General features: G+C 34.3%; 1 protein-coding gene across 1 annotated transcript; it reads right to left on the bottom strand.

Annotated features, from left to right (window-relative positions):
• Positions 1-6374: 6374 nt before the first annotated feature.
• Positions 6375-12328, bottom strand: LOC120525914 (ras-related protein Rab-7L1-like). Its single transcript, XM_039748601.1, has 4 exons — positions 12261-12328; positions 10643-10824; positions 7416-7537; positions 6375-6739 (listed from the first exon to the last, which is right to left on the bottom strand). The coding sequence occupies exons 2-4, from the start codon at positions 10802-10804 to the stop codon at positions 6628-6630; spliced, it is 396 nt and encodes a 131-aa protein (XP_039604535.1). The 5' UTR covers positions 10805-10824; positions 12261-12328; the 3' UTR covers positions 6375-6627.
• Between the last annotated feature and the right edge of the window lie 990 nt (positions 12329-13318).

Below are 13318 nucleotides of genomic sequence, written 5' to 3'. Positions count from 1 at the left end.
GCTGAAAATCAATATTGGATGCCTGTGATCTTTGGGCCTTCAGGCGGACTGAATTAAAAACAGACATGATTTTGTCATGCACTCAAGAAAACTTCCAGAAATCGTTGTTTGTAAACACAGTTTGCCGTGTCATCCACAAATGCAGGTTAAAGCTCTATCATGCAAAGAAGCCGCCATATGTGAATATGATTCAGAAATGCTACCTTCTTTTCTGGACCAGAGCTCATTTCAAATGGACTGGGGCAAAGTGGAACGCTGTTCTGTGGTCAGATGAATTGAAATTTGAAATTCTTTTTGGAAAACAGACACCACGTCCTTAGGACTAAAGAGTAGAGGGACCATCTGGCTTGTTATCAGTGCTCAGTTCAAAACCATGCATCTCTGATGGTATGGGGGCGCATTAGTACCTATGGAATTGGCAACTTGCACATCTGGAAAGGTGCCATCAATGCTCCCATCCATACGATGTAATTTTCAGGGAAAGCCTTGCACATTTCAGCAAAACAATTCTAAACCACATAATGCATCTATTAGAACGGCACGGCTTTGTAGTACAAGAATACAGGTGCTGGACTGGCCTGCCGGCAGTCCAGATTTTTCACCAATTAAAAACATTTCACCCATATGAAAAATATGACAAAGGAGACCCAGTACTGTTGAGCAGCTAGAATCATAGATCAGACAAGAATGGGACAACATTCCTCTCTCGAAAGTCCAGCAACTGGTCCCCTCAGTTCCCAGATGTTTACATACTGTTGTTAAAAAGACAGGGGATGCTACACAGTTGTAAACATAGCCCTGTTCTAACTTATTTAAGATGTGTTGCTGCCATCATATTCAAAATGATTATTCTTTTCTTAAAATGGTTAAACATTTGATATATTTTCTATGTTCTATTGTGAATAAAACATGGGTTTATGAAATTTACAAAGCATTGCATTCTGTTTTCATCTACATTTCACACAGCGTCCCAACTTTTATGAAATGGGGGGTTGTACATCCCATAGTTTTGTATGTTAGGTTCATGGATTCTCTCATGGACAGTATGATTCTCTGTGTTGTAATGAACTTTTCACCAGAACTACCTTCCTCTATGTCATCTTGCGGTTTTTATGCTAGCCAAGCACACCATCAAACCATGCATAAGTATAGCTGAGCTGAATACTTTTCTTTGAAATGGATAACAAAAAACTATCCAGGCAAAACATTTGTTTAATGTACTAGGGGGCTCAGCCCCCGGTTTGCTTCGCTTGCCAACCCCTAGGGGTTGTGGCCAAGCTACTTGAAGGGTGTTGGGTTGCTCCTCCGTTAGCGATTATATTTAAAGGGATGGTATGTAGTATGAGTATGTGGGACATGGGAGGAAGACAGTTTGGTCCTTAATTATTATAGACAGAAAATCAGTTACTTGAGTATTTCACTACAACTATCTATTTTAAATACTAATGAATAATAAAATATAGTAAAAAGTCAAAGTACAAGTATAAAAAAAAATAAATAAATTTTAAAAAAAAATAAAAACAATATGATGAATTACTTTATCCTCTAATTTACATTCCATGAATGTTACTATTTTTCATTTCTGTTTGCATATTGTTCAATATATATTTCACTTTTTTGCTTATTCTTGATTTTATTATATGCAGCTTTTTCTTAATTTTCTTTTTTCGCCGTTTATTATCAGCGCTTGCCACTCTTTTGCTGTCTCAATCTAAAATTCGACATTCCTGAATAGATAATTTGCTTTTCTGCATTGCCATTATAAGTGACTGCGTTGAAAGGCTACTTAGCACTCCACTGACAGAATTACGGGGTGTTACAGAGAGAGGATGTGTGCAGTAGGAATAATGATTGGGCGAGTGGTGTGGAGGAAGTAGTCAAGGCTGCAATAATGCAGACACGATGGAAAACTTTTTTAATATAATAGAGAGATAGCTTCTCTTTTTGAGGAAAAAAAACACGGATTAAAAGGTGGCCTCATTTATTACATTATTACAAAGGAGAGATCAATGCCAATAATCATATCACACCTTCAGAATGTTTGCTTGTTAACATTTTTTTTTAATTTGGTTTTAAAGTAGCATATAAACCAACCATCAAATAAACGTACAACCACAGCTGCAAATCTTTGCCAATAAATAGAGTGGAAACTAAGAGACAGCAAGTGAAAAAGACAGAAGAAATGCATTAGATTAGTATGAGTTCATTGTACCTCACAGTATTTCAGTTACAAAAACTTCTCACAGCTCATTCAGCACATGGAAAGTGAAAAAATACTGTTACATAGGCTTACCATCTGAAGAAAGCTTGGATGTCTCAATCTTTTCTTAGCAATTTCTGTGTTCTCAGTAGAATCTGTTCACTTTGGATGTAAACTGCATGGTACTTGCTCAGCATATTTTTGGGACACAGTTCCCTTCAGTTCGATATATACTATATAGAACACATAAAGCCCCCAAAAGTTAAAACACTATTATTAAGGATATCAGTCTTGTTCAAACCACTTTTCTCCCTCCCTCATTTCCAGACCATTAACACTCACACTGCCAGACTCAGAGACAGTTTTTGCCCACAGGTTGCAAGGCCGCAACGACCCTCAGAACATGTCCGTGTTGTACATAATATTCAGTGCTGAACTTAATGAATAATGTTGCATTCATTGTCTGTTGCTGGTACTGTACTACTGTCACTAGTTTGGGGGGAGTGCAAGTAAGAATTTAACTGTATTATATACATAAAGTATGATAAAACATTTGAACTTGAACTAATCCAAGGTACAGTTCTACCAACATTCCAATACCCAAGATATAGGATAAGCATTGGCATTACTACAAGGAAAACAACATTCTTTATTGTTTTTAATGCTTTTTTAATGTTTTTCTGACATAAGAAAAAAGTGACAGGTGGGCTACAAAATTCCCATGCAGAAATTGTACACAGTATATACTGTAAATTGGCAGAGATTAACAAAAACTGTATCATCTTGCATAGCCCATCATTGAACTTAATGTTCTTTTGATTTTTCTTCAAAATTTCAGACATTGTTTTCATTAAACAGCAGAATGGATGTCCATGACCCCTAATTACATTATCAGTTTAATGGATAAAGATATTGAATAATTTGTGATGACAAAATATTTCAAAAGACTGAATGATACAATAGATTTTAAATACAATAAACTAAACATTTCTGTATTTTTCAACATCTGAAAATTAATTTTGTACTATTATTAAAGTCTGAAAACCATGGATGATCCAAAAGCAGTTAACACTGCAGGTGAAATCAGTAAATTTTACAGCAAACACTGCCCTCTACTGGTCAACAATGACAAACTCTGACAAGATTTTGTTCTGCATTAGATGACAGTTTATTAGTTATGTCTGTATAATGCATTTGTCTTTCATATGCTCTCAGAACAGACTTAGAATATGAACTGAACAATTTGTTAGAAGTGCAATAGAAGGACAACAACCCACACCTGCTCTAAACTGCTTATTCAATTGAAATACCACAGATGTCTGGCTAAATCAAAGTCACTTACAAGGCTACTGCATTTAACTGAATCTGCTGTCACTATTGATGCCTTTTTTTGGCACTGTGAAATAGAATATGACCCTTTTGAGGAAGCCCATTTGTAGACTGGGCACAGCCCTGCCATAAAGGAATGCATATGATGGATAACCATAGATTACATTCAAGTGTTTCTCTTTCCTTATCAAGAGATCCAAAGTATTAGACAAAAATATCCTCACCATTATACCACTACCTGACTTGCATTTTTGACAGTAAGCAGGATCTGTTCATAGACTTATGATTTTCAGCATAATTTTATTTTACTGTATGTGAAGCTTGGTAAGAATGAAGACTTATTAGGTCCGGAAATCATTCTACACTCTAGAGCTCCAGATTTTGTGTTTCATAACTACACAGTCTTTGAAACTCTTATTTAATTGTAGGCATTCTACGGACCCCTATAATCAACAGGGTGTTTCAAACCATAAGTCTGCTGTTTTTTGTAAGATTTGTGTACTGTGGACTACACTCAATACACCCGTGACACTTATGTATGATAATCCCAGAAGTCTTGGGCACTCACACATGCATGCATAGCAATAAATGCCATTCCAATACATAGTTAACTTTGGTCTAAGTCACTCTTCCCTTGAGATGCGCACAACCATGATCAACTGGTGCCTGGCTTCCTGTTTAAATAGCAGTATCTGCCCACATGTGGTTGGGGGGCAGTCATGGTAATACAGATACTGAGGTAACTAGGCACACACAGTAGGGCTAAGCTAAAACTGCCTTCCCAGATCACTCCATGTGTTACTACAAAGCTGTCATACGTTGAAACATGCTGTTTTAGCACAAATTATCCAATATTAATTGCCTTTACAAATACAATCAGTCCTCATAGAGGAACAACTCTAACTGCAAAAGTGAAGGAAATAGTATTTCAAAGTAAAAAAGTATTTAAATTTTCATCCTAAAAAATATGTTAAACAAAATATTCTGGAAGTTAAGACTGTTATAGGGCAAAGGGTCAAATTGTTTGAAACAATTTTTCACCAAGCAGTTAAATTATACATTATTTTTTGACCCTATTTTAAAGGGAGAAAAATATTTTTTTCATTATATTTATTTAGCATCTCAGGGACGCATATTCCTCATTATTTTGGGTTCATGATCTTAAGGAGACACTGCCTAATGTCAATGTTGACATGATGAAACTGAATTAAAAATTAATAAAACTTTATAATAAAACTTAATAAAATTGATTTTTCTAAGATTATTTCATGTTCACAATCATCATAATTAATTTTAAAACACTAATTGAATGCGAAACATTGATATCAAAAACAAGATGAAAGTGATGCCTTGAATTTAACAATGGACTTATATAGGTTACAGCCAAAACCTGAAATCGGCCAGAGCGGAAAGTGTCCAGCCAAATCGGGAAATGGCCAGTGTTGCTGTAAATTGACCAGCCAATGTACAATTTTTCCCTTGATTTCGGGAAGTGTCCGGCCAAATCGGAAATGGCCAATGTTGCTGTAAATTGACCAGCCAATGTACGATTTTTCCCTTGATTTCGGGATTTGACCAGCCAGTTTGTGAAATAGCATGTGGCGATCGGCCAAAGTCAGAAGAAAAAAGGCATGAGCAGCGATTTGTTGCGCACTTAGTAGTGCAATTGCATCGAGTGTAGCCTTGACGGCTCTTTTTTAGAAAGCGGATGCCACTTGGTTGTTTTACAATAATAAAGATTAGGTATATAAGTAGGTTTCACATTTCTGTTATCATTTTAGCCCTAAAATAGTGATTTAACATCAGGGACCTATTTTATTGACCTTAAGGTTAGTGTTTGGGCGAGGGGAAGGCCGTCTCAAGTGGCGTCCACTTTCTGAACAAGACCTGCCTTCAGCAGTTTCTCGTGCAGAATGGAAAACTCACTTCTGAATCTGCATCTGAAAGTTTTAAGCATCTTCGCACCTTGAGCGGACAGTCTTACATCAGCACATATACACTGGTCATTTATAGTAATTTGGACTTTGGCCACACCTCTCGGCCAAAATGCGAAATGGCCAGCCAATTTGGGAACTGGCCGAACATCAGGTTTTGGCCGTAACATATATATTGTCATAAACATCTTTATTTACCGCATTTGTCAATCTGGGTAAAGCCTTTAAAATTCTTCAATCAAATCTAAAGAATGGCCAAAAAGAAAAAAAACAAGCAGACCAAGTGCAAGAGTGCTGCCCCCCTTCGTGTAACAAGTAGCTTCTGTTGTGATTCATTAAATCCTGTTATTACCTCACTTTACAAAATTACTCCACAACAAATAAAAAAAAAATCATAATTAAAAATTTTCTTAAAATAAAAATACAAAAAAGGCAAGGTCTTTCAAACAAGTAGGGTCCAATCATGTTGTTCCTCTGAATTACTGAGTAGCCATTTCCAAAGGCTGCAAGTGCAGGAATCTATGATATAATTGGGATTTTATGGCTTCACTTGATTTTCCCCTTTTCTTCAAGGCCAGTTAGATTGTTCCTCTTCTTTGTCCTGTGAAGGTGTGCAAGAAACGAGGACCCCCATTCTACATAAACTGATATTGTACCTTGTCCAAGGCACAGCACCACAAGGAGGGTCTATCTTCTACCTTTCACTGGTGGTTGTAGCTTTTTCAAGACATCCAATACACCCTAAGAAGTTTTCACTCAGTAATTTTTGAGGATTTATATTGCAAAAATTAATGGACCTCTTAGATTCAGCAGAATTCATCCTCCATGGGCACTTCATTATAAATCTGCTTCTAGCAGTTTACAACCCTTGCAGAACTAGTTTAACATGATATAGTGAAGAAAACAAATCGTCAAAGGGCAGCATTGTTTATTGCACAAATTTTCATGTTCTCTGGTTTCATTGTGGGTGATCATCAAGTTAACATTCTATTTATCAATCCAAGGGGGAAAAATACTGTTCAGTGGGAAACTTCTATATATGTTTTAAAAAACAACAGGAGGAAAGATGCCTTTGTTAGCAGGCTATTTTTATAGTATTTGATATTTAGTCTGTTTACTAAAACAAACTTCTTTTAGTCTCCCTCTGCTCCACACCTCAGTCCTCTAACAGCAGAAACTTTGTTGATGTCCCTTTGGCACACTGTCCAGCTGTATATGACCTCCTTGGTGTACACCATCAGGCGAAGGCCGGTTCATCATTTTACTGACCAAAATACTATTTATATAAAAAAAAAAAAAAAAGTTAGATGGACGTAACTAATTATTGCAGAGTCAAACATCAATAAAGCAGTTCAGTGTCCAATGAAGACCACAATGGGGGGAGTGAATATAACTTCCACTGGGGCTAACAAAGAGAAACGCTAGTGCCACACAATTTCCTGAGGACAACATAAGCAGGTGAAGTGGCTTAGCAAAAGGTCCCAGAGTGTTGGCAAGCATGTCTTCTTGATTCTCTACCTTCATCCAAGGAGACTGTGCAACTTGGAAATATCCCTTGTGATCCAGAACAAATCTGATTACTATATGCAGTGCGTCTGTCCCCTGTAAAAATGCAAACTAAGGAGGTGTTGGGCTCAAAGTTTAACAGTCAAATGATGAGCACAATTTTAAATACAATCCTTGACTTTGATAAGAAATGTTTAATATTACCATTGGACCCTCTGCCACTGAGAGACAGTCAATAAATATACAACTTAATTTTAATGTTGAAAAAGTAAGGGACACTATGACGTTTTACATTTGATAAAATGTTTAAGAAGTTTCTACATCTTGGTTTTATTAAAAGATAATTAAAGAACCATTACAAAATACAATTATCCAATGTTAACATTCTTTGGTATTTCATTTGTGAATAGTGTTGGAGGAAACAAGCTTTACAATTATGACCTCACCTCACTGCTTCATTAATGTTCTTGTTCTCTTTGGCCGATGTATCAACCCAGCAGACAAATCCATTCCCTTTGCTGAACTGATCAATACTTTCATGTGTCATCTCCCATGGAGAAAGATCACACTGTAATAAAAGAGTTGACCAATTGGTAAACTGCTCAAATATTTTAGACATTTCTGTGGCAGATTTGAGAACAACAACTAAAAAGAATCTCTTTTGAGAGACTGAAGTAAGCAATTACCATAGATGATATAAAGGAAAGAGAAAGGTTTTTATTACTGGGCAGCAAATGTTTGGAATGAATCAGACACCAAAGCTATCCCAGTTTAGCTTACCATAAACAAATAGAGCTAGCAACTCCTTTGCAAATTTTATCTTCCCTGTGAAACCACACAAACAAATTACTTCAAAATTAGTAAGAATGCAATAAGCCAGAATGCTCCAAAAGCCTAGCATCAGTAAAGCTGATACTTAAAAACCACAACTCTTGCTATAAGTTGCACTATTATAAAAAAAAAGCATATTTTACATTTCCTCATTAAAATATCTAGTGCTCTATTTATAGCACATAGATGACATTGAACCCTTCAGAGGCTTCGGTTTTAATAATTCTTTTGCATCTTCTGAACAACTCTCTACCAAACAGAACATGTTACAGAGAAATATATTTTGTTATATTTATGTCAGAGACTTTGCCAAAACAAAAAAAGAACTCAATTTTTTCTCCCATTTATCAGTTACAGAGATATTACAGAGTACACCAGGGCTTCCAAACAAGACCCCTTCAGATAGTCTGAAACAATACTGGGAACAGGATTTCAATTACAATTTTATATAAAGAACTAAAATAAAAAAACACTAACATTGCATCTTAGTTTGTTCAGTCTTTTACATTAGACATGCCTTATTCAATTTAAGTCAACAAAGTGCCTACTCAGGTTGATATCATACTTGTGAAAGAGGCCTTGAAGCATCCACATTTATGGGCTACAATTTTTTTGGTACATTCTTGACTTGTAAATACAGGACTACTGTCTATTTGCAGAACACCTTTAGGGCTGCACTGTATCTTCACAATGTAATAGGTGTCTTTGGTGTAATACCATTTGGAACAGTACTGTGCTAGAACTACATTAAATGTATACTACTAGTAAAAACTAAGAAAAATTTAAAATCATTAGTATTTTTGTTCTTTTCTTAAATTTTATTTTTTGAGGGGAAATAGGACCAATGCATTTTACCAAGGTATTTATGCACCAAAAATTCTACATTGAATAAATCATAATTGATCTGTGAATACTGAAACGTTACACCATTTTGTCAACTGTAAAAAAATAAAACAAACTCATATGGACAGATATTTTGCAAATGGTTGAGAAAGAATCTTTTTCCTTAAGTTATATGTAGATAATCCACTCATCTAATTATCATGGTGCAGCCACAACTCTACAGTCACAGCTTAGCTGGGGGAATATTGTGAAGCCACTTTACCTGAGAATATACAGTGCATCCGGAAAGTATTCACAGCGCATCACTTTTTCCACATTGTGTTATGTTACAGCCTTATTCCAAAATGGATTAAATTCATTTTTTTCCTCAGAATTCTACACACAACACCCCATAATGACAACGTGAAAAATGTTTACTTGAGGTTTTTGCAAATTTATTAAAAATAAAAAAAACTGAGAAATCACATGTACATAAATATTCACAGCCTTTGCTCAATACTTTGTTGATGCACCTTTGGCAGCAATTAAAGCCTCAAGTCTTTCACACTAATGTGTTCATGTTAATAAAGTGTGATTGACATTCACCTTTACCTGCGGGCTCATTTCCTGATAACAAGGCAGTATGGGAGTGCCGATGTTCCTTGTCTGAACCCTCTTTAAGCAGCATTGTGGGCTCATAAAAAAAATAATAAAAGAAGTCACATTTTCGGTGGTGGGGCCAAAAAAACACATTACAGTGCAAATGGGTCGATGCTGAACTGCACAGAGTGGCGGCCTCTTCTTATCTTTTATGCAGTTTACAGGCACAATGATTTGATTTTGAACTTTCAGTATGTGCTACTGCATATCCCTCATTTACAGTAATTTCTAACAATAGGCTGAATCCTTGGTGAAAGCCCACAAAAAATATGGACACAACAGCCTGATATAAAACTCTTTGTATATGCAAATAAAGCTGAGTAGTAAAATACTACCTTTGCCACTGTGTTGCTTACACATGGTTAATCTAACTAGAAAAAAAAAATTAATTTCACTAGGAATCCTTCTTTATAGTAGACTACTTCTTTACTCTTACAACCAAGTGAAGATAACAGCTTTTCTTTGTAAATAATCCTACTAATGAAAAGGAGGAACAAAAACTTTAAAAGTTTATTAGCCTGTTTTGTTACGATGGTTTAAAGCTCTATCTCTGATTCAATTTTGTTTGTAAGATTGTTCAAAGAAAATAGCCATATATACTAGCATTCAAAGCTTTAAAATCACCCTAAAGGTTTCATCTTTTTGGAAAAGAAAGGCTCCTTGATGAAAAAATATCATTAAATAGATTTTTAAATATTACAAAAAAATTATTGATGCAAAGGTTGATTATTGTTGGAAATGACTGATGTATAATTTATTATTCAAATGACTTCAAGGACACATTTTGTTTTGTAGGTCATCAAAATATTGTAAATCAAAGCATGTAAGCAGGTTATGTGAATGGGTGTAAGAACGGGGTAAGAAGTCAAAATGAAGTTGGTTTCTTTATAGCAAAATCCTTCTTTAAGTACATCTCAAGTTTCTAACTATTCTTCTATCTGCCTACATTGAGGGAGTAGAATAAGGCAAGTAGATGTTAGGAGTAGAATATTCCCTTTCAACATACCTCATAAAGAAGATACTGAAATAAAATATTCCTTGTCCATATTAATCTCCAATTAACTGCAAGTATGTTATTATAACTGCATCCAACTTATTTGTGGTGCCCAGAGAAAAGTCAATATAGCCAAAACGGACCACAGAACATTATTTAAATTATATAATTTGAAATTATTATGAGCTATTCCTCCTACTCTGATAAATGTACAAAATATCTGATCAATGACTCACTTTTTTGCATGTAATGAGGAGTTAGTTCAGTATAAAACCACAGAAAATCTCAGCCTTCTACTAGGATGCAAAGCCCAGAAATTTTTCAATAGAGGGATAACTTGCAAAGTCACAAACGTTCTTGTTATACCTTGCTGGCCAGAAGCACACATGGAATGGGCCGACCATCCGCACTCATTAATTTGCTGTCCAGATCTTGCTTCCAGAATAGACAATTTTTGAATGTTGTCATGTTCATCACATCAAAGAGAAGAAGGCAGCCAGCAGCTTCTTTGTAGTATATTCGTGTCATAGATGTAAATCGTTCCTGCCCTTGAAGAAGATTCAATAAGAAATTGATTAAAAGTATACAGAAAAAGTAAATGTAGAAATTGTTTCAATTGAGAAATAAAGATAGCAACTTGCAGTATGCAACATACTTTAAACTTTCAATAAACTTAGGAAAACATGATATCAAATTTTAGAAAAAATTATTAAAGTGATCTGCCTGCTTTCCTATAGTGTAATACTGATGTAGTGACTCATCATCTTGTAGAAAAATAAATGCACTGAAGAGTTTCTGAACAGGTCTGTTTGAGATGTATAAATAAATTAGAGGTAAGAGAACTTAACTTTCCACTGAGAAAAAGAGACATTCTCATGGTTAAGAGGTGGATCTTCAACTCAAAAGCACACTATTAAAAAGGAACATATTACCTGTTTATGATAGGTGTCTTTTTTTTCAGATGTATTCATTTAAAAATATTTGCACATTTTGAGCATATCACTGGATAACAGACACATGGATTATGCAGCACAATTAATGCGATTCCCCCCATGAACATTTTTCACATCATTAACAGAGGTTCAATATTGATCATCATTGACTTCTCTTATATCAGAAACGTTTTTCTGCATGAAAACATAATAAAAACCTTTCAAGACCATCACTACAAGCTTCATGAGGTAGCATATAAAAAAATATAAATTTTTGGTGGAGTGCTCCTTTGATAAAAAAATGCCTCATTATAGTTATTTAAAACTGCCCTACACCATAAGAAAGATTACATTTCTTATGAAAAAAAAAATGTTGATGAGATATGCCTACTTTTTATTAAAAACATATTTTGCAATACAGAACAAATTTTTGGTATGACTCAACATATAACAGAAAGTCTGTAGCAGAATAAGTTATAACTGGAAGAAAAAAAAAAGACCTCTATTTTTCTTTTACTGACCCGTTGTTGGATTTTTTCTTTTTTAAATATTGACATTAGACTAATTTTAGTACTATTACACAGATTAAATGTTTTAAAGTTGCTAATCAAGCTGACATGCATGTCCTTTTTTTGTATTATGTATCTCAAAATGTCAGTTCATTTACAAGTTATAAATGCATCATTCACGCTTTGACATTTGATTAACATTTCATATGATAATGCAGTATGTCTTAGATGTCAAAATTACAATTTTTTCAATGTGTTATTGAGGATGTCAAATAAATAAATAAGTTCAACAACATAATTACTCAGTTTAAGTAGTCACAGAGTTAAACAGTGCCCATGGTCATATTAGTGCTAGATTGGAAGGTATTAAAAAATCTTTAGACATTAGGAACAGGTCAATCTGATAAATTAGCAATTTACTGAGAAGAAAGGGAATGGTGCTACTGATATGCTTTTGCTAATAATGAAAATTCTAGCTAAGTTATATATGCACTTTCTAAACTATTGCTGTAAATAATTTATATTGAGATCATTATCATTGACCTGCAATATCCCATAACTGGAGTCTCACTGTCTCGGTATCAGACCACTGCAAGACCTTCACGGCAAAATCCACTGTAAAATAAGAGAAAGAAAGAAAGACAAAATAAATTTACACCACATGACCACAATTATAGGTAAAGGTCATTTACTACTCAATATGTGCTATTAGGGAAAATTTCTAACAACTCTCTAATGCAATGCATTATAAATGAATGATACAGAATGGATAAACAATGTTCTTTATATTTTAACACAATGGCTTAAGGCATGACTAAATTTTCTGTAGATACAAATAAATTGACTGATGTAACTTTTTATAAAATAAATTTGAGCTATCAAAGCATTGCAATAGTGAATCCCAATAACTTGAGTCCTCTATATATAACCTTTAAAATTAAAATTCCTTTTCAATCATCATATATCTGCTGACCTGTTAGAAAGGATAATAAGGTATTGTTAAAATTTTCCACCTATGATTAGAGAGATAAAAAAAAAATCAGGAGTGGAGATGTATGAGTGAACATAACAGCAGATTAATATGTTTATTTAAGTGAATAGAATGTTTGTTATTTTTTTTGCACTATGCTACCAGATATTTAATTTTTGCTCCTTTTGTGATGTACACATAATTTTAGTGTATTATTTGAAACAGATCTACATACACTGTACAGTAATAATTGGGTTTTGTATACCTGCATGTGTGTATTTTATTTGTTATACTGATCATGCTATTTAGCACATTTGAACTGACTAACTAGATAATGCAATTTGAAAATTAAGAGTAAGAACTATAAAACATGACAAAAGAGTGGTGATAAACAAAAAAAGTTATAAGACAAGGAGGTAGGCAGTGATACAATGTGTGAAAAACACTGAGAATGAGACAAATTGACAGGAAATATAAAAGAAAAAAAGAGTAGTGTGAATATTTGTGAAGAGTGCCGACTTAGGGAAAAGTAAATCAATGTATAAACAGTGAAGAAATATTTTACATTTATATACTGTATATTATGTTACTAAGCCACTAAACAACAAGGTCTGACAGACATTGTGCAACT

Source organism: Polypterus senegalus, chromosome 3 (assembly GCF_016835505.1).
Source record: "Polypterus senegalus isolate Bchr_013 chromosome 3, ASM1683550v1, whole genome shotgun sequence".
Lineage (NCBI taxonomy): Eukaryota > Metazoa > Chordata > Cladistia > Polypteriformes > Polypteridae > Polypterus > Polypterus senegalus.
Note: the sequence above shows the minus strand (reverse complement) of the source record. Positions and strands in the feature narration are given on the sequence as shown.